Here is a 20,594-nt window from a genome sequence, read left to right as displayed (position 1 = left end):
TAGCTAAGAATAAAAGACAAAGATTCCTCAACAAGCTAAATTATTCTTAGGACCAGTGAGTGAATAAGTAGATGGTATACGGAACGAGGGACATGATAGCATATCGGTGTTCCAGAAAAGAATAAAAGTGGGGGCCGAGCACTGTGCTAAGAGTGGGGGGATGAAGACCCGGTGGCCCTGCCCTCAGCAAGCCTGCACTAACTAGGGAGGGCGCCTGCTCACCCCCACAGGCAGCGCACTAGGGACCCGTGTGTGGGTTTTCAAAGAAGGACGTAGGAGTAGCTCCAGGGGTCAAGTAGTATGAAAAGCTTACAGTAAAACACAGCAGCCTGTGTCCCCGTCCCTCACGCCCTTGTCACACTGCCCAGAAACAACCAGTTCAGCTGTGAAACCTAGACTGGACTGCCATGTTACCTCAGTTCACGGACTTCAGACGCGTTTTACTTCCGGGTCGGGCAGATGGGGCTTCCTGCTCCTTGTGTGGCCTTCCTGCCCCCATCGTCCCAGCGTAGCTGGGTCTCAGGTGGCAGTGAATTCCTTCCTGGCTGTCCTTATTTTGACTGTGTCAGTTTTATTCACAGCTGAGCCCAGTGGAAACTAGTTATATTTACGTTTCCTTCTTTGTACAATTCAGTACACCTTCTGACTTCTGTGGTCAGACCTGTCGGACATGTTTTCAGCTCCATCTGGAGCCAGTCCTTCTGGGTCCTTGGTCCTTGGTCTTCCTGCTCCAGCTTTCACTCCCCAACCTGCTCATCACTGTCTCCTGAGGCCAGGAATACCTCCTCCCTCTCCTCCATTGCAACACCCGTCTTTTGAACACAAGCTTTCTGCTTCTTTGATTTATTCCCTCTTTTGCGGGGGGAGCACATTTTTCCGTAGCTTCTGTCTTAGCCCACTCGGGCTCCCGGGCTGCCGTAACACACCAGCACAGCTTGGGGGCTCACATAGCAGGGACTGACTTCTCACAGTTGTGGAGGCTGTAAGTCCAAGGTGGAGGTGGTGGTCAATTCAGTTCCCCGGGAGGGCTCCCTTCCTGGGTTGCAGATGGCTGCCTTCCCACTGTCCTCTCAGGGCAGAGCTCGGCCACTGATCCCATCACAGGGCCCCACCTGAGTGACCTCATCTAAACTTAATCACCTCCGAAGGGCTTACCCCCAGATACCATCAATATTGGGAGTGAAGGCTCCCACGTATGAATGTTGGGGGGACACATTCAACCCTAACTCTTCCCATGGACAGATGTACGGGAGGTCAGTATGTGAAATTTTAAGTATCTGTATCTACCCTACTCACTGTGTAGACTGCTGTGTATAGAATTCCATGATGAAAATAATTTTTATTTAGAAATTTGAAAGCATCATTCCACCACTTCTGGATGCAAGTATTAAAGAGAAATCGGTTGTGACTTTTTAAAATTATGCTCCACCTTTACATGAGTTTTCCCCTCTGAAACTTTTGGGGTTTTCTCTTTGTATCTGATACTCCAGAATTTCAGACTAACAGGCCTCATTGTGGTCTTTGTATTCCTCGTGCCGGCCCATGATGCCCCTTTGGAACCGGGCGTGGACGTCGCTTGGGTTTGTGTTCCTTGTGTCGCGTCTTCAGTAATTTTCTTCCTACTGTTTTTTTTCTCTGGGACTTCGATTCGTCTTGGGCTCCCTGAAGTGATCCTTTAATATTTCTATCCTGCCTCTTTCTGTCCCTGCCTTTGGTTCTACCTCTGGGAAGTTTTGTTTCCGTGTCCCTCCGGGGAAGATGTGTCCGCAGCTGGAGCGTCTGCAGCTTCAGCGCTCCAGGTCTTGTCAAGGGGCTGTGAATCTGGGCTGCCTATTCGGCATGAAGGGTGTGCAGCAAGAATGTGCGTGGATGCACAAGTGGGCTTCTTGCCGGCTGTCACTGATCGGTTTCATAGGCAGCCCCCGGTGTTCGTATCTATCTGTACATCGTATTTGCCGAGCAGGTTCTCCAGAAAGTGATCCTCGGGTGGTGGCAGGCGGCTGTGGCCATTCCCCGATCTGAACCAGGCTTCCTGTTCGTCTCTGGCCCCATCCCCACCCCTGCCAGGGCCTCCGATCTTGGGTCTTCCGCATGCAAGGAGAGGTCAGTCTGCTTCTCTCCCCACCTTGCCCCTCCCCAGCAAGGCTCTGTCACTCATTAACCTCCCTCCATCTGCTTGCTGCCCTACAGACCTCCTAGTTCATTCCATTTCCAGCTTCTATTCCCTGTAGTTTGGGGGGAACTTTTCAGCAGGAAAACGTGTCAGAAATGTGTTTACTTTGCCATTTTTAAGCCTAAGGAGACACGAGGGAAACTCCAAAAGTAACAGGAGCTGAATGGGGTACTGTGGGAGTAGAGAGAAGGGAATGTCAACCTTGACTGGAGTGACGTGGGTAACTTCGGTTGTGGAGTTAGAAATTAAAGGTCAACTGGGTTTTCATAGGTAGAATGGTAATAGGTAAGTGCACTTGAAGTAGAAGGAACTTTGTGACATAGAAGTGCCACAAAAAAAAAAAAAAAAGGGCAGACCAGTGCAACACGTCAGCTGGGCTGGAGCGTGGAGGTCGTGGGTACCTCACCTAAGAAGCCAGCCCCTCCTCGTGCAGCGGGTAGTGTTAAATCCACCGGACAAGCTCTGATGTAAAAATTTAGTAAGAAACCAAATTAGGTAGTTTTCAAGAGCTTTAGCTGTTCATCAGCGTTAATTTTAAAAGCCCTACGATCAGCTTAATTACTGAAAATCAGGGTAAAACTGTATAGAGAACAGTGAAGCGTCAGAGGAACCAGATTCCCATATTTTGGAACACAGATGTTCCACTTGGCATTAGACTGCCAGAATCTCTTAGAGCTTACGGTTTTAAAAAAATCATTTCTATATTAAAATTTTATTTTCCATCTTTCCTTACCTAATTATCACATTTGGTTGTTTGAAAATCCTACTGAAAAGTACATTTTAAAACTGATAACACTTTGAGCAAATTGCATATCAGTTGAAACAAAGTTTTCAAAGGTACTCAGGATCCCCCAAGAGTTTTTTCCTGCAGATTGGAACCGGATTGAGCCAGCCTTCTTTTTATCCTGTTTATTGGTTCATTGGTAACACCCTGTGCCTTCTGTCATTGTGAAGAATTTTCTAAGTATAGTTTGCAGTTGCTCTTCAACCCCACGCACGTGGTGTCGAGAAAGCCGAGCTCAGAGGCTCCGGCACGGCCGGGGGGGCGTGGCCAGAGCCGGAAGCTGCTGCGGCTGCGCCGAAGCTCCAGGAGTGGGTCTCGGCCCTTCCGGATGCCGCCTTGGGCCTGTGGGGCGTGGACTGTGCCTCCCGCCGTGAGGTGTGGCCGCGTCGACGGCGCAGGCGGGTGAAGTCAGAGCAGTGAATCTGTGTCTGCTGCTGGCCGGGTCACTCTAGGACACGAAAGCGTGTGCTCTTTTTGGCTCTTCGTGCTGGCACCCTGCTGAATGTCGTCACATTCGAGGCCAGTTAGTCCGCATCGTCGCCTGGGAGGAGAACATTACCTGCTAGCCCCATGTTGTACCTCAGAACACCGAGGCTCGGAGAGGGCCAAGGACCTGAGCCCACAGAAGTTTCTAGTGCGTCTGGCGACTGACCCACTGAAAAGAAGCGGGAGGTATTTTACTTCCAAGTATTCTCCTCAGTGTTGGTTGTTCTGCCTTCTCTTGCGGCAGTGACGGCGCTCCTCACGTTAACTTCTTAGCGTTCCCTTGGCCACTGGACTGCTGCCTCAGTGGGGGTTTTGTCACCCCCTACCCTGCCGCTGACCGGCTGCAGCAGAATTCACGGTCGCCGCACACCGTGTCAGCGTCTGGCGTCCGGGTCGTGGCCTGTGTGTCCCCCGGGGGGGACCTGCCGCATTGAGAATCAGCGCTGTGCATCCTTCCGTTGGTGGTGTGTCTACACTGGCTGTGAGGCTCGAACGCTCACTTCATAGCAGTTAGGGCTGTTCAAGAGCTTTTCGGGTGAAGGTTGGTCAGGGAAATGATCCCCGGAGAAGCACCACTTGTGTGTGTTTCTGAAGAACAGTCCGTGTGTTTGAGAGTGTGGACTGACGGACCCCTGCTGGGCTGTCAGTGGGGTGGTTGCTGCTTTGAAAGTGTCTTCGTGTCTTTTTTCTCTAGCTTGATTTTCTCCTGGCCTTCGGTTCTTAGCATCTTGTCAGTGATGTGTGCTTAGGTGTGGTTTTGTTTCTATTTAACCCACCTGGGGTGTATTTCATTCTTTTTGATAGATTCCAATTTTCTGTTGAGATTCACCTATTTGAAGATGATTTGGAAAATGCCCACAAAAAATTCCAAAATGACTATTGCGTTGGAATCACGTGCTGCTCTTCTCTGGGGAATTGTAGCTTCTCGAATCTTGCTTGCGTGGTACACGCCGGGCTCTCAAACAGTGATCTGTAGGTTTTGTACGGCTTCTGTAGGTACTTCATCTTGGGCAGACTTGCAACCTTCTGAGATGGGTTTTCAACAGCTGTGATCACTTAGGGTGTCATGGGTGATCTTGATAAATTATTTTAAATCTCTTTTTTGGGGGAAAACAATAAGTAATTTGTGGTTACAGGATACCCCCCACTCCCTTGCTACTCCAGCCAGTTTAGAAAAACAAGCTGAGTTCATATTTAATGTGTTTTAAAATCTGTTTGTCTGTGACTTCTCCCCCATATTCTTTTATAACATTTTCTGGGACCACAGTCAAGGGTTCCCAGAGCATCATCCAGGTAGAAATAGCAGACCTTACAAATTGGCCCATCATCCCTGGGTGCCATTTAGTTACAAGAGCAGCATGAATGTTTTCATGGTTCTTGATACATGCTGTGGTTCAAAAAATATTTGACCAGTTTATGGATGCCACCAAGTTGCTGTTTCTCTCTCATGTCACCTGAATGGCCCTACGCCTCTTCCCAGTCCTGTGCCATTCATTCAGCGGACAGGTGGAGTCCCCGATGATCTTGTACATCATCAGGACACAGTGCTGGACCAGGCTGGGACAAATATAGAAAATAATTAACGAGATTTCCTCACCCACCCGTCATCCCTGAACTGAGCACCTACATAACTCCTGCCAAACAAAGGCAAGATGTGTTGTAATAAAGGCATAAACAGGTGCTGAATGATTAATCCTAGTCTGATAGGAAGGTCTGGGTTCCTGTAATTCTCTCATTACTTTTCATTATTAAGTTAGCAGGGGTTTGGAATACAGTGGGAGAGAGAACCTTCTTTCTTAGTTAAAAAGAAAATATCACGTTGAAATTTTTTCAAAGAAACACTATCACTGTCCCAGCTCCTTAATATCATTTAATTTTTTGCTCACTTCTCTTTGACCTTTTTCATTTAAACACATATTTTATATAATTGTAATGTATAATTGTATAGCCGATGTTTTTCACTGCCATAAACCTTCTTTCTTTTACTTCAACGTGGTCTTCCTAATTTTAATATTTGATACTTTTTTCCCACTGGTAATCTAGTACTTAATGCATTTTCTTTTGTTGGGGGCAGATATTTTTCCAATTTCAATATTAGAAATAATGCCACATTGAACATCTTTGATTCCTACTCCTAAAATTTAGGATGACTACGTAATTCAACAGAGAAAAAGCTAGTGCACAAACTGTATGAATGTTTTCGTGGTTCTTGATACGCGCTGTGGCGCCACCATTTTTCTAATGATTTGCATTAGCTGCTGCAACCGAACGATATTGGCCTGTTGAGCAGCTCTGAGTGATACTTTAGAATTGCTTTAATCCTCATTTCTTCAGTTCTTAATAAAGGGGAGCCATTTTACCTGTGTTTATTTGTTCTGGGCATTTAGAGGGTCATCTTCAGCACTGAGCTTTTGGCTTTTCACACACCACCCCCTCCGGTGCCATAGCAACCTGGTGTGGTGCCCCAGACGGGCTGTGTCGCCAGGGCTCACGGAGACGCCATATGTGAGCGCACCCTGAACAGGCTCCGGCACATGCTGAACATTTGTCTCTAGACGATACCAAAGTGCAAGGATATTACATCTCTCATACCTCTTCTCAGCCTCCAGGAAGTGAGAAAGGATGCTTGTTTGTTTTATTACTGAACATATGAGAAACAGATTTTCATTTCAGGTCATTTGGTATAACTTCAGCGTTTTGAAAAGAACTAATAACCACATACAGGAGAAATTAAACTGAAGTTTAGTTCTTTTATACAGTTTTAACTGTATAAAGTCTCTGTGTACAAAGTCTTTAGATACAATGAAAAATTTTTTGAAGTGAATTGCATTGTTTCAGTTTCAAAAAATCTCCAGTCTTTAAATATAATACAAAAGTATTTTTGCCGATATTAATAAATTCAGCTCTTTTTAGCCTCTCAAACTTATAAAACTTAACATTGAAAATAACTGGTAAGATCTGGTTGGATATTTTGGTTGAAGGTATTTTTCCCCCTGATGTATGGACTTTAAAGTATGTTTTTGTTTCTCCTGTTTGTCTTTAGGTGAAAAAGGCTTTCTTTGCCTTAGTAGCCAATGGTGTTCGAGCAGCGCCACTGTGGGAGAGTAAGAAACAAAGCTTTGTAGGTAAGCAGTGTGGGCCTGGGAAGAAATCTGAAATGGGAACCTAAAAGCAGAAAGCCCAAGGTATCCTAATAGGTGCTGGTTTGGAACTCAGCCTCGAAAACATACTGCCAGGCTAAAGGACTCCTGGCTTTTACGTCTGGGTCAGGTGGGGCCGCTAGCAAATTCAAAACACTGAGGTGCTGCCACGGAGTTTCTTTTTCATGTTTATTTAGTTATCCAGTTTCTTTTGATTCAGTACCTTTCTGGCTCCCTGAAGGAGCTTCTCTGCCTTTGCCAGTTGCTGTGAGGCCAGGGAACAGAGTGCGCAGAGGACGCTGTGCTGACCCCTGACCGTGGGCCACCTTTGCTCGCGTGTATGCGGGCAGCCCCTGCTCTGTGGACCAGGCAGATGAAGCCATGTAGACGTGACCGATGCCTGCGCTAAGTCATTGCTGTCCTATCGGAAACATCCTGTAACTCAGTATCTGAACTCCAGAATCTCTCATTGTACAGATCACAGTAGGCGGCGGATGTTGGCTCTCCTAGTATGCATTACGTTGATTTAAAACTACCAGTTTGTCTGCCTCCTGCTTTAGGTGACCGTTTCCTCAAAGAAGTTTCATATCTTCTTCATCTCTGTAGCCCTGGAATCTGGCCCATAGTAGGCACTTAATAACTAGGTGCTAAATCAATACTTAAAGAACTATCGTTTGTAGAATGCTTCTCAGGAAACAATCCAAATGCCCCCGGAAGCGTCCTGTGTGTAAAGCTTCTGGAATACCTTAGCTTATTGTCAAGTATATTAAATTATTTACATGTAGCTGCAAGTCTTCTGTGAGGTTTTATGTTAATCAGTAAGTTTTCTATCACTGAATTGCCAAATACTGTGGTTGATTCCATTGTACTTATTGTCAGGTTTAATTTCAGCTAAATTTATCTTAGTTTGTTGTAGATAATTCACAGACTAATAGTCCTAAATAATATAATACATTAAACGTGCTTGATACCTTTAAAGTATGTTTTAGAAGCTTTTCTAGAAAATATTCCAGGTTTGCTTATCCTGTGAAATTTTTCATAGTTTTATATTTAACATATAATTCTTTGTTCCAGGAATGCTAACAATTACAGATTTCATAAATATACTACATAGATACTATAAGTCACCCATGGTAAGTGCCAGAAATCCTTATGTCGGTCATTGGAGCTGTATATTTCTGCATATGTGTAGAGGGGTGGTGGTGCTGGTAGTTGATTTTTACAAGTATGTATATAACGGGCAGGGCACGTCAGTGTATATACAGTCACTAAATTTATGATCTTTAATGACATTATGGGCGTGTTGCGGTGTTGTGACTGCGTGGACCCATGAATGGTCTGGTGCCACAGAGCTTATCTTCCCAGGCCTGTCCATGGGAGTGCAACCTCATGCAGTTACCCCCTAATTTTTTTCACAAGAACCATATGTACTCTGTGGTTTTAAAGAAGTAAACCTTAAAATTGGAGAAATTCAGTTTTGATATTTTTCTGCCAGTTACAAAAAGACTGCTGCTGGCTTACTTTAGTGGGAGAACTCCCTGGTCCCTGGTCCCTGGTCCAACTGTTTTATAAGAGCATAGTTTGAGGGACACCTGGGTGGCTCAGTTGTTAAGCGTCTGCCTTCGGCTCAGGTCATGATCTCAGGGTCCTGGGATCGAGTCCCACATCAGGCTCCCTGCTCAGCGGGAAGCCTGCTTCTCCCTCTCCCACTCCCCCTGCTTGTGTTCCCTCTCTCGCTGTGTCTCTCTGTCAAATAAATAAATAAAATCTTTAAAAAAAAAAAAAAGCATAGTTTGAGAACCACATAAGGCCTTTTATCTAACACTATGATTTTTGTGATTCTACCAGCTTTTTTGGTTTTTGTTCGTTGGGGGGTTGCTTGCTTTGTGGGGGGGGTTGTTTTTGTTTTTTGTTTTTTGCAAGGGTGGGCAAGGACTGAATTGTATAATTTTTTTTCTTTATTACTATTTGGGGTATCTGAAAAGTAAAAGACAATCTAATTACTATTCTTTTTACATGTAATGGTTAATATTGCCCAATAATTAAATTCCTGTATAAAATGAGAAAGTAAAAACATAAGAGATACTCTTAGGGGGCACCTGGGTGGCTCAGTCGGTTAAGCATCTGCCATGGGCTCAGGTCATGATCCCAGAATTCTGGGATCAAGTCCCATATCGGGCTCCCTGCTCAGTGAGGAGTCTGCTTCTCCCTCTCCCCCTCCCCCCTGCTGGTGCTCTCTCTCACTCTCTCTCAAATAAATAAATAAAATCTATTTTAAAAAAAGATACTCTTAGGGGCGCCTGGGTGGCTCAGTCGGTTAAGCGGCTGCCTTCGGCTCAGGTCGTGATCCTAGGGTCCTGGGATCGAGTCCCACATCGGGCTCCCTGTTCAGCGGGGAGCCTGCTTCTCCCTCTCCCTCTGCCTGCCTCTCTACCTACTTGTGCTCTCTATCTCTCTGTCAAATAAATAAATAAAATCTTAAAAAAAAAAAAAAGATACTCTTAGAATTAAGTTTTACCAAAGACTTTGTATGTATCCCATATTTATTTTGCATGAGGTATCTGATTTCTTAAATACTACCAATGCAGGTGAATATTGGTTTTCTTTATAATGATCGTATGTCTGCTTTTGAACTAGCAAAATCAACACAAATATGATTATTAACTGGATATATATTTTTTAAAGATTTTTATTTATTTATTTGACAGAGACACAGCGAGAGAGGGAACACAAGCAGGGGGAGTGGGAGAAGGAGAAGCAGGCTTCCCGTGGAGCAGGGAGCCCAATGCGGGGCTCGATCGCAGGACCCTGGGATCATGACCTGAGCCAAAGGCAGACGCTTAACGACTGAGCCACCCAGGCGCCCCAATAACTGGGTATATTTTGATAAAATGCAGCTAAACCCCTATTAAAAATCTCAGCAAGGGGCACCTGGGTGGCTCAGTTAAGTGTCTGACTCTTGGTTTCAGCTCATGATCTCAGGGTTGTGGGATTCAGCCCACGTGGGGCTCTGCGCTCAGTGGGGAGTCTGCTTGAGACCCTCTCTCCCTCTGCCCCTCCCCACCCTTGCAAACACGCTCTCTCTAAAATAAATAAGTCTTAAAATAATAAAATAAAAAAATCAGCAGTAGCTAATTAAATCAAAATTTCTATAAAAGCAGTTGTCTAAATATACAGTCCAAATTCTTTTTTTATTAAGTTATAATTGACATACAATATTATATTAGTTTCATGCGTACAACATAGTGATTCAATATTTTTATACCTTACAAACTGATTAGCATAATAGGTCTAGTTACCATCTGTCACCATACAAAGTTAATTACAGTTTTATTTATATCCCCGTGACTTATTTATTTTATTTTTAAAGATTTTATTTATTTGACAGAGAGAGAGACAGCGAGAGCAGGAACACAAGCAGGGGGAGTGGGAGAGGGAGAAGCAGGCTTCCTGCTGAGCAGGGAGCCCAATGTGGGACTCCATCCCCCCATGTGGGACTCGATCCCAGGACCCTGGGATCATGACCTGAGCTGAAGGCAGACGCTTAATGACTGAGCCACCCAGACACCCCTATGACTTACTTATTTTATAACTAGAAGTCTGTACCTCTTGGTCCTCTTCACCTGTTTCTCTTGTCCCTTCACCCCATTCTCCTCTGGCGACCATCAGTTTGTTCTCTGTATCTATGAGTGTATTTCTGTTACTTGTTTGTTTTTTAGATTCTACATTAGGTGAAATCCTTTAGTATTTGTCTTTCTCTGTTTGACTTACTTCACTTAGCATAATTCCCTCTAGGTCCATCCACATTGCCGCATTTAAATGGCAAGATTCCATTCTTTTTTATGACTAATATTCCTGTGTGTGTGTATGTGTGTGCATTTGTTCATTCATCTATCAGTGGACACTTGGGTTGCTTCCTTATCTTGGCTATTGTAAATCATGCTGCAGCCTAGGACCCTGAGATCATGACCCGAGCCAAAGGAAGACGCTTAACCAACTGAGCCACCCAGGCGCCCCTGTTTTTAATTTTTTGAGGAAAGTCCATACTGTTTTCCACAGCAGCTGCACCAACTTTCATTCTCACAACAGTGCACGAGGGTCCCCTTTGCTCCACATCTTCGCCAACACTATTTCTTGTCTTTCTGATACTAGCTGTTCTGACAGGTGTGAGGTGCTATTCCATTGTGGGTCTGATTTGCATTTCCCCGATGGCTAATGATGATGAGCATCTTTTCAAATGCTTATATTGGGGGGCCAGTTTTTAAGCTTTGTTAGAGTGTTAATCTTTGGTTCAGTTCTGTTACTTCTGGGATCTCCGTGGAATTCCTTGGTGGTTTAGCGAGGACTTTCCATTCTGCCTGGTCAAGACGCAATGTCTTCCATTGTGAGTCTTGGCCTGGCCTCCTGTCCTTTCACCCCGGGCACACCTGCTTAGTATTCAGTCAAAAACGCAAGGAGATCTCAGCGCCGCCTTCTCTTGTTCTGGACAGCTCCTCCTGTCTGGTTTTCTGCCCACAAATTCCACTTGGCTCCATCTGCCCAGACTTTGATTTCTGTCTCTCTAACTCAGCGGGAGTGTCATGCCCCAACTGGGTCACAGTCTCGAGAGAGATGTGGTGATCGTGGGCTCGGTTTGTTTGCGTGCCTTCTCCCGGGCGTGGCAGTCCTGCCCTGCTGATTGCCCAATGTCTGAGAACTGCTGTTGTACATATTTTCCCCCATTTTCTAGTTGTCTGCAGCCGGAGACTAGTGTAGCCCTGTCCCCTCCATCGTGGCTGGCAGAGCTCCACTGGTATTTCCCATACCTCTCCGCGCTGTACTGTTCTGGTTGCGGTATGAATTTCAGAGTCCACTTTCACTTCACACAATCTATTTGGAGTTAATACTGAGCTTTTTACCTAAAATGTAGTTCCATTTAATCTGCCCTTATTTTTGTTTTAAACAAAATGAAGAGTAGAAAGAAAAAGCATTCATAGTTTTTATGCTGAGGTGCCGTCTTTCACCGCTGCCTGTGGTGTGTGCACCGCCCCCCACCCCCACCCCACCCCCGGCGCCCGCGGTCCGAGGAGCTCCCGTCTGGGCCACGCCGTCCAGTTCTCTTGTGACCAACCATCTTGGTTCTTGTTCATCTGACAATGTCCTGATGTCATCCTCGTGCCTGGAGAACACTTTGCTGTTTTATAGAAACTGAGCTAACATTTTAACACTTTGAAGATGTCATTTCATTGTCCTTTGGCCTCCCAGTGCTTAGGATCAGAAGTCAATAGAAAGGTTTATCTTTCTGTCCTCTGGATAGTCCACTTCTGGTTCAAGACTGTCTCTTTCCTTCGGTTTCAGCGCTAGCGGCCACGCGCCTGCATCTGGTTTTCCTTGTGTGTATCCTGCTCCAGGTATGCTGCGTTTCCATGATCTTCTAGGTTCGCTCTTCACCTAATTTGGGAAGTTTTTGACTGCTGTTTCTTCAGATATTTTTCTCTGTCTCATTCTTTCTCCCCTGGGACTTCAGTTGCTTGTGTATCAGGCCGTCCCACAGGTCTCTGACCCTGTGTTCATCTTTCCGGTTTTAGTGTCGTTGATCGTACATGTGCTAATTCTTCCTTGGGTGATCTCCAGTCTTACTTTCAAACCTTACCCCTATTGAATTTTCAGTGAGATTGGGAGCTCCCACTTGAAAGATTTTGTAGGGTCTTTGTAAAATTTTCTATGGCTGGTTTTCCACAAAATGGAAATTTTTTTTATTCTTTATTTAAATTCAATTTAGTTAACATATATTGTATTACTAGTTTCAGGGGTAGAATTCAGTATTTCATAAGTTGCGTATAGCAACCGGTGCTCATCACATCATGTGCCCTCCTTAATGCCCATCACCCAGTTACCCCACCTCCCCACCCACCTCCACTCCAGCAAGCCTGTTTGTTACATATATTTAAGAGTCACTTATGGTTTGCCTCCCTGTCTTTATCTTATTTTTCCTTCCATTCCCCTAGGTTCATCTGTTTTGTTTCTTAAATTCCACATAAGAGTGAAATCATATGGTATTTGTCTTTCTCTGACTTATCTCGCTTAGCATAATACCCTCTAGTTCCATCCACGTCATTGTAAATGGCAAGATTTCATTATTTTTTTGATGGCTGAGGAATATATATATATATATACATACACACATATATATACCCACACACGCACACACCACATCTTCTTTACCCATTCATCTGTCAGTGGACATCTGGGCTCTTTCCATAGTTTGGCTATTGCGGACATTGCTGCTATGAACATTGGGGTGCATATGGCCCTTCTTTTCACTACATCTGTGTCTTTGGGGTAAATACCCAGTAGTGCAATTGCTGGGTCATAGGATAACTATTTTTAAGTTTTGGGGGAACCTCCATACTGTTTTCCAGAGTGGCTGCACCAGCTTTCATTCCCACCAACAGTGTAGGAGGGTTCCCCTTTCTCCACATCCTCGCCAACATCTGTCATTTCTTGTCTTGTTAATTTTAGCCATTCTGACCAGTGTGAGGTGGTATCTCTTTGTGGTTTTGATTTGTATTTCCCTGATGATGAGTGATGTTGAGCACTTTTTCATGTGTCTGTTGGCCATTTGTATGTCTTCTCTGGAGAAATGTCTGTTCATGTCTTCTGTCCATTTCTTGATTGGATTATTTGTTCTTTGGGTGTTGAGCTTGATAAGTTCTTTATAGATTTTGGATACTAGCCCTTTATCTGATATGTCATTTGCAAATATCTTCTCCCATTCTGTGGGTTGCCTTTTAGTTTTGTTGACTGTTTCCTTTGCTGTGCAAAAGCTCTTTATCTTGATGAAGTCCCAGTAGTTCATTTCTACCCTTGCTTCCCTTGCCTTTAGAGATGTGTCTAGCAAGAAGTTGCTGCAGCTGAGATCAAAGAGGTTGCTGCCTGTGTTCTCCTCTAGGATTTTGATGGATTCCTGTCTCACATTGAGGTCTTTCATCCATTTTGAGTCTATTTTTGTGTGTGGTGTAAGGAAATGGTCCAGTTTCATTCTTCTGCATGTGGCTGTCCAATTTTCCCAACACCATTTGTTGAAGAGACTGTCTTTTTTCCATTGGACATTCTTTCCTGCTTTGTCGAAGATTAGTTGACCATAGAGTTGAGGGTCCACTTCGGGGCTCTATTCTGTTCCATTGATCTATGTTTTTGTGCCAGTACCATAATGTCTTGATGATGACAGCTTTGTAATAGAGCTTGAAGTCCGGAATTGTGATGCCTCCAGTTTTGGTTTTATTTTTCAACATTCCTTTAGCTATTCGGGGTCTTTTCTGGTTCCATACAAATTTTAGGATTGTTTGTTCCAGCTCTGTGAAAAATACTCATGGTATTTTGATAGGTATTGCATTGGATGTATAGATTGCTTTGGGGTAGCATAGACATTTTAACAATACCTGTTCTTCCAGTCCATGAGCATGGAATATTTTTCCATATCTTTGTGTCTTCCTCAGTTTCTTTCATGAGTGTTCTGTAGTTTTCAGAGTACAGATCCTTTACCTCTTTGGTTAGGTTTTCCTAGGTATCTTAATGGTTTTTGGAGCAATTGTAAATGGGATCAATTCCTTGATTTCTGTTTCTTCTGCTTCATTGTTAGTGTATAGAAATGCCACTGACTTCTGTGCATTGATTTTATATCCTGTGACTTTGCTGAATTCCCCTATCAGTGCTAGCAGTTTCTTGGTGGAGCCTTTTGGGTTTTCTACATAGAGGATCATGTCGTCTCAGAAGAGTGAAAGTTTGGCTTCTTCTTTGCCAATTTAGATGCCTTTTGGTTCTTTTTGTTGTCTGATTGCTGAGGCGAGGACTTCCAGTACTATGTTGAACAGCCGTGGTGAGGGTAGACATCCCCATCATGTTCCTGACCTTAGGGGGAAAGCTCTCCATTTTTCCCCATTGAGAATGATATTCGCTGTGGGTTTTTCGTATATGGCTTTTATGATATTGAGGTATGTACCCTCTATCCCTATACTCTGAAGAGTTTTGATCAAGAAAGGATGCTGTACTTTGTCAAATGCTTTTTCTGCATCTATTGAGAGGATCATATGGTTCTTGTCCTTTCTTTCATTAATGTGGTGTATCATGTTGATTGATTTGCGGATATTGAACCACCCTTGCAGCCCAGGGATAAATCCCACTTGGCTGTGGTGAATAATGCTTTTAATGTACTGTTGGATCCTATGGGCTAGTATTTTGGTAAGAATTTTTGCATCCGTGTTCAATCAGGGATATTGGTCTGTAATTCTCCTTTTTACTGGGGTCTTTGGTTTTGAGATCAAGGTAATGCTGACCTCATAGAATGAGTTTGGAAGTTTTCCTTCCACTTCTATTTTTTGAAACCGTTTCAGAAGAATAGGTGTTAATTCTCCTTTAAATGTTTGGTAGAATTCCCCTGGGACGCCATCTGGCCCCGGACTCTTGTTTGTTGGGAGGTTTTTTATTACTGCTTCAATTTCTTTGCTGGTTATGGGTCTGTTCAGGTTTTCTATTTCTTCCTGTTTCAGTTTTGGTAGTTTATATGTTTCTAGGAATGTATCCATTTCTTCCAGATTGCCTAATTTGTTGGCATATAATTGCTCATAATGTCCTCTTATAATTGTATTTCTGGTGTTGGTTGTAAATTCTCCTCTATCTCTCCTTAGCACAATTTAACCATTTGTCCTTTAAACTAGAGTTGCTAAAAATTTTCTGTATCTTTAAAAAGAAGGAATGGGTATATATGTCCATTTATGTTTTAAAATTTAAGTGTATCAGAAATTTTCATATTAAAATAACAAAAATATTATAACTAGTTTATTTTTTTTAAGATTTTTATTTTTAAGGTAACTCTACACCCAGCGTGGGGTGCAAACTCAAAACCCTGAGCAAAAGAGTCGCACGCACCACTGACTGAGCCAGCCAGTCGCCTGAATTATGTTTTAAATTTAGAAAACATTTATCTTCAAAGAAATGTAGAGCATTTTATATTTCCAGTATTTCTGAATTATCTTGTTTCCACCTGCTGAATTATGGGACTCTGCAGTAGTTATGAAGTAATTTTTCTTATGTAGTATATGTTAACATTTGTAAATAAGAATTTTTCTCATTTGCAGGTACAGATTTATGAATTAGAGGAACATAAGATTGAAACATGGAGGGGTAAGCACAATTGGGCGTTAAAAATCTTTTAATATCAGGAAAAAAATGTTCTTAATGTGTAAAATATGTTTTAACTTCACGGATCCTTCTCTCTCTGCTTAATAAACTACATGATTAAAACATTTCTATTTTAATCTCGGTAGTGTACCATACTATTATAAATACGATCCATTCTGTTGAATGGACATTTATGGAGAACCTACAGCGAGTCTGTATACTAAGGCTGGGACATAAGGACGAATGAGCTCGCCTGGGCCCCAGCCGCTGCCCCCAGCGGAGTCACCACTCACTTCTGAGTGTGGCTGTCCTTGCCCACAGACATGTCTCTATATAGAAAATGCAGCAGGGGAATGCCTCCTACAACTAACAAAAGCAAGGATCTGTTCTTAAATTTAATAATTATTTCTTTACAAATTATGGAGAAACAGAACAAATGAACTTTAAACTGGAAGATTTGGATAAATCACATGAAAAAATAACCCTTTAAAATCACAGGATCTTTTCTGAAATGGAGCTACTTTTTAAATTCTCATTCTACGACTGTGTGATTGTTCTTAGACCCATCGTGCTGGATCGGTGGGGCGGGGGGGTGGATTGGACAGGGTGGGAGTCACTGAGGAAGGCAGTCTGATGGACGTTGGGGGAGGGCTTGTGTAGGGGTCTCAGAAAAACCTGGACAGAAACGGAGGGACCTGTAGACAGAAAAACGTTAATTAAAAATGGAAAATCTGCTTGGAATGATAAGCAACCTTTGTGAGTGGCAGCTGTGAAATCTGAACGTCCATTAGAATTCTCTAAAGGGCTAGGGGCTCTTTTAATTCCTTTTGACCTATAAGTTTCATCGAATGATACAGTTGATTTCTAATGGCTTTATCAAGTCAAACCAAACAAACTCAGTCAACATGAAATCTGTATCTTAGCACTGCCTATTATGAATATATAACTTAACACCAAGAGAGATACTTCTTATCAAATTCTATATAAGTAATGTAAGACCAAGATTTAAGTATATTTACAATTTGATATTACATGGTATTTGGTAGTAATAATGGTAATGTCAAGATATTCTTGAATGCTTTCTGTAGAGAAACCTCAGCAAGGCAATTAGTTACAGTGGATCTTTAGAAAGATAATTTCTATAGACTACAAAGATCCCCAAGATACAGATTTTGAGCATTAGTTTGGTAAAATAAAACTTAAGAATGCTTAAAGAACAAAGTTTGTTAAAACCTACGAAAATTAGTTTTAAAGGATTTCATGAGCGCTTCATGTCTGGAGGGTGATAGTAATTTGGTAGCATTCTAGTGACCTCTGCTGGTACTGCTTTTTACATCCAATTGCTTGACTTTTCTTCTCCTTAAAACATCTATTGTGATACTGTTTTCAAATATTTAATTTTTCCACAATGGCAACATCCTGAAAACAGTTTATAAGTTGTTTAAATAGTCCTAACTATAATTTATACAGTAGTGTTAGGTAAAGTAGATTTATTTGATTTCGGTTTTTAATCCTTCTAATTGTTATCTGTAAACTGAAGAGAAATTTATGTAATTGCAAACAGCAAATGTGTTACTAATTGTATATTTTCTTTCTATAAAAACAGAGCTTTATTTACAAGAAACATTTAAGCCTTTAGTGAATATATCTCCAGACGCAAGGTAAACATGTAAAGTTTTTCTCCTTTAAAAACATTCATTCAGATTCTCGTTTTGTTTCCATGATTGATAGATTTTTTTTTAATCTAGATAGGGGACAGCCTCCTTTATTTCAAATATTAAACTTAATAAATTTAGAGACCATAGACTCAGCCATTGTTTGCTCAAAGGATTGATAATAGGCTGGGAAGATGGTCATACTAAACAGTTTTAAAATCCTGATCACCTGCCGCACAAACCCTCTGGGGAGCTTGTTAATTCTGCCCATGCCTGGGCTCCACGTCCGACCTGCTCGGTGGCCTCTGGAGAGTAGTGCCCAGGAATGTGCATTACAGCAGCCCCCCCCCCCCCCAGGGGCTCTAATGTGCCCCGATGTTGAAGGGCAGTCTCCGTTGGACATTGGTCCAGAGGCGGTCAGAAGAACGCGCCGCCCCTCAGTAGCGCTCTAGCACATACATTGTGATCCAGGCCTTCTGGGACAGCTCTGATACATTTCCACATTGTATGAAAATGTTCTTCAAACTCTAAGCATGAATGAGAAAAAGTGGAATACTGATTTTTATTAGTTTATTTCCAAACAACCAGGTAAACGCACCGGTCTCCTGGTTGGCGGTCCAGGAGTGGGCCGCACGCGGTCAGCCCCAGTGCGGGGCGCGGTCCACAGCTCCCGACGCTGCTGGTGTCCGTTCGCGGTCCCAGGGGCTCGCCGCTGCCGTCCCTCGAACAGCAGCGTTAAACGCACTGCTAGAAACTTCTCTCCTAGTGATCTGGAGCTGGCTCTTCTATCTGCCATTAACACAGACCAAAAAATCAAAACATTTGCTGAGATAGCCAGTTTAAAACTTTTCCAAAACACGGTTTTAAGTCAAGTCAACCTTTTATTACAAGCTATGATGTAAAAACACTGAAAATGCTTCTAAAGCAGGGGTGGTCCAGAGCGTTTTACATCTCTCTTTAAAGCCTCCTAACAACTTTGATGGCTTTTCCCGCAGCCTCTTCGACGCTGTATACTCGTTGATCAAAAATAAAATCCACAGATTGCCAGTTATTGACCCTATCAGTGGGAATGCACTTTATATACTTACCCACAAAAGAATCCTCAAGTTCCTCCAGCTTTTTGTAAGTAGTTTTTAGTGTTTCTAAAGACGTAGTTGCATCTACTTTAACTAATTTACTTCAAGTAAGTTGGCTCCTATCACCTCAGTAGGAGACATTAATTTTGGAATTGGGATTGTTAGGAGGTCTCCGTTTCTCAGCTGCCATTTCTCAACTTACTTCTATTTAAATTGTACATTCTTCAAGTTGATTCCAATTAAAAAGCAATCGCCTTTCAGTGCAAGTATCAAAATAATAAAAACACTTGGAATTCTCTATTTAAATTAGAATATTTTATCACCTAAAATATGAGGGCAGTAAAGCAATTTGCAAGTCAGTCTAAGAAAGTGCTGTGTAAGATAAATTGAGCCAGTATTTATAGCAAACTGCCTTATGATGCTTTATTGGTATCATGGTTTTGGAAACATTCAAAAAATACTGTCCCCAGGATTATCTTATTATAAATTGCTGTGATAGAAAAACACAAAGCGAATAAAATTTTGGCAAGAGAGTACCATGTTGGTCCAAATTCGGGCTGTGTTATCTGTAGGTTTTTTCAACTGTATTTGGAATGAGATGTCTTCATAATCATCCATAATATTGATCTCTTTGGTCAGTATTAAAAGAGGCTCAGAAGGACCAGAGTTTTTACAAGAGGGCTTTAATTTTTTTCCTTTGGATTACATGCACTGAGTTTGAGGTTAGAAGTAGTTGGTCAGCTGTGACCAGTAGGAGGCCTCATTCCTGCTTCAGAAGAGATCACATGAAGTCATTTTTTTTTTTAAGATTATTTATTTTAGAGAGAAAGGAGGACAGAGGGAGAAGGAGAGAGAGAATCCTAAGCAGGCGCCACACTGAGTGCAGAGCCCAACGCAGGGCTCCATCTCACACCCCTGAGATCATGACCTGAGCCGAAATCACAGGTCAGATGCTTAACCTACTGAGCCACCCAGCTGCCCCGTGAAATCATTTTTCGAAAGAACTTAATAGACATTAAAAATCTACATCACATTAGCTTTCCCATTTCCTTCCACACAGCTTCAGTTACGGAAATAAACTCGCATTCTGGGGTGATGGAAAGGAGCCAAGGTTCCTCCTCCCGGGGCTCTGCCTCCGTTTTGCAGGCAGAACCACAGGGGTTTTAGTAAGTGGGAGGAATCCCTTGTCCATCAAGCCAGTCCTATATTTTAGTAGTTTACAGGTAAAACTAACACTCTCCGTGGTTAAATAAATGCTAAGAAAGACGGTAGGAAGTTTATTGAAAAGCACACAGTTTAGTGGAGAGACCGTGTCGGGGAAAGTTAGGGACGTGTGGAGATGGCTGGACAGACATCACCTCTGTCGTGCGCAGGCCTGTGCGCTGCTCGGGCCACCACCTCGGCGTCCAGGCTGGACGGGACCCAGGCTGGGGCCATGTATTCAGGGCCCACAGGCTTTCAGCCCCTCAGAGAGTAAGCATTGTAAAATAATGTTAATCGTCAGAGCTACATACTCTTATGCATTGATGACGGGGCAGCTACTGTCCTAAGCACTTCACAAGACACGGCTAATCCTCGCCTCTGCCCTCTCAGGTAGGTATATTGATTAATCCCATTTTATAGGTGGTGAAACTGCGAGGTGGAACGACTTCGCAGGTCACCGCGGGCACATGGCAGAGTGGTTTCTGCCCCGCGGCCTCTCGTGGCCTCCCTCCCCCTGCTGCCCCTCAGCTCGGAGGTGCCTGGCTCAGAGGGTTAAACCCGCCCCAGGTCTCCCAGGTGTGACGAGGTCGAGTCCAGCCCGTTTTCGAGGCTGCGCCCTGCGGACGAGGAGTATCAGCTGGAGACAGGCCTTGGTGTTGTCTCTTCCGTGAAGAGTAGAGGAGGTTGCTTCAGCCACTGCCGCCTTACATTTGGGCCAATATGGTAATTAAATCACTCTCGTAGACTGTGCAGCGAGAGGTTTTCAGATTAAAATACAGAATTTTAAATAAATTTCAGATCCTGGTTTTTACTAAATTGAGATCATTTTCTGAGAAAAGTGGCCTTACCCGTGGAGACATGTGACAGCCTAGGCGTACAATATGGAACAGGGGTTAACCTGCGTCAGGATGGGCTAGA

The 20,594-nt window shown here is 43.2% G+C and overlaps 1 protein-coding gene and 1 long non-coding RNA gene across 8 annotated transcripts in view; one reads left to right on the top strand and one right to left on the bottom strand.

The window, feature by feature from the left end:
• Window positions 1-20,594, top strand: part of PRKAG2 (protein kinase AMP-activated non-catalytic subunit gamma 2) — a 256,267-nt gene that overhangs the window by 224,110 nt on the left and 11,563 nt on the right. For all 7 annotated transcript variants that reach the window (XM_078059764.1, XM_078059765.1, XM_078059763.1 and 4 more), the window contains 5 exons: window positions 6,487-6,568; window positions 7,658-7,716; window positions 15,700-15,745; window positions 17,349-17,403; window positions 18,393-18,519. In XM_078059764.1, coding sequence (XP_077915890.1) covers window positions 6,487-6,568; window positions 7,658-7,716; window positions 15,700-15,745; window positions 17,349-17,403; window positions 18,393-18,519 — 369 coding nt within the window. The remainder of the gene's footprint in view (window positions 1-6,486; window positions 6,569-7,657; window positions 7,717-15,699; window positions 15,746-17,348; window positions 17,404-18,392; window positions 18,520-20,594) is intronic.
• Window positions 17,946-20,594, bottom strand: part of LOC118542169 (uncharacterized) — a 46,446-nt gene continuing 43,797 nt past the window's right edge. Inside the window, exon 3 of the long non-coding RNA XR_004920453.2 lies at window positions 17,946-18,182. This is a non-coding gene — a long non-coding RNA (uncharacterized LOC118542169). The remainder of the gene's footprint in view (window positions 18,183-20,594) is intronic.

Source organism: Halichoerus grypus, chromosome 12 (genome assembly GCF_964656455.1).
Source record: "Halichoerus grypus chromosome 12, mHalGry1.hap1.1, whole genome shotgun sequence".
Taxonomy (NCBI): domain Eukaryota; kingdom Metazoa; phylum Chordata; class Mammalia; order Carnivora; family Phocidae; genus Halichoerus; species Halichoerus grypus.
Note: the sequence above shows the minus strand (reverse complement) of the source record. Positions and strands in the feature narration are given on the sequence as shown.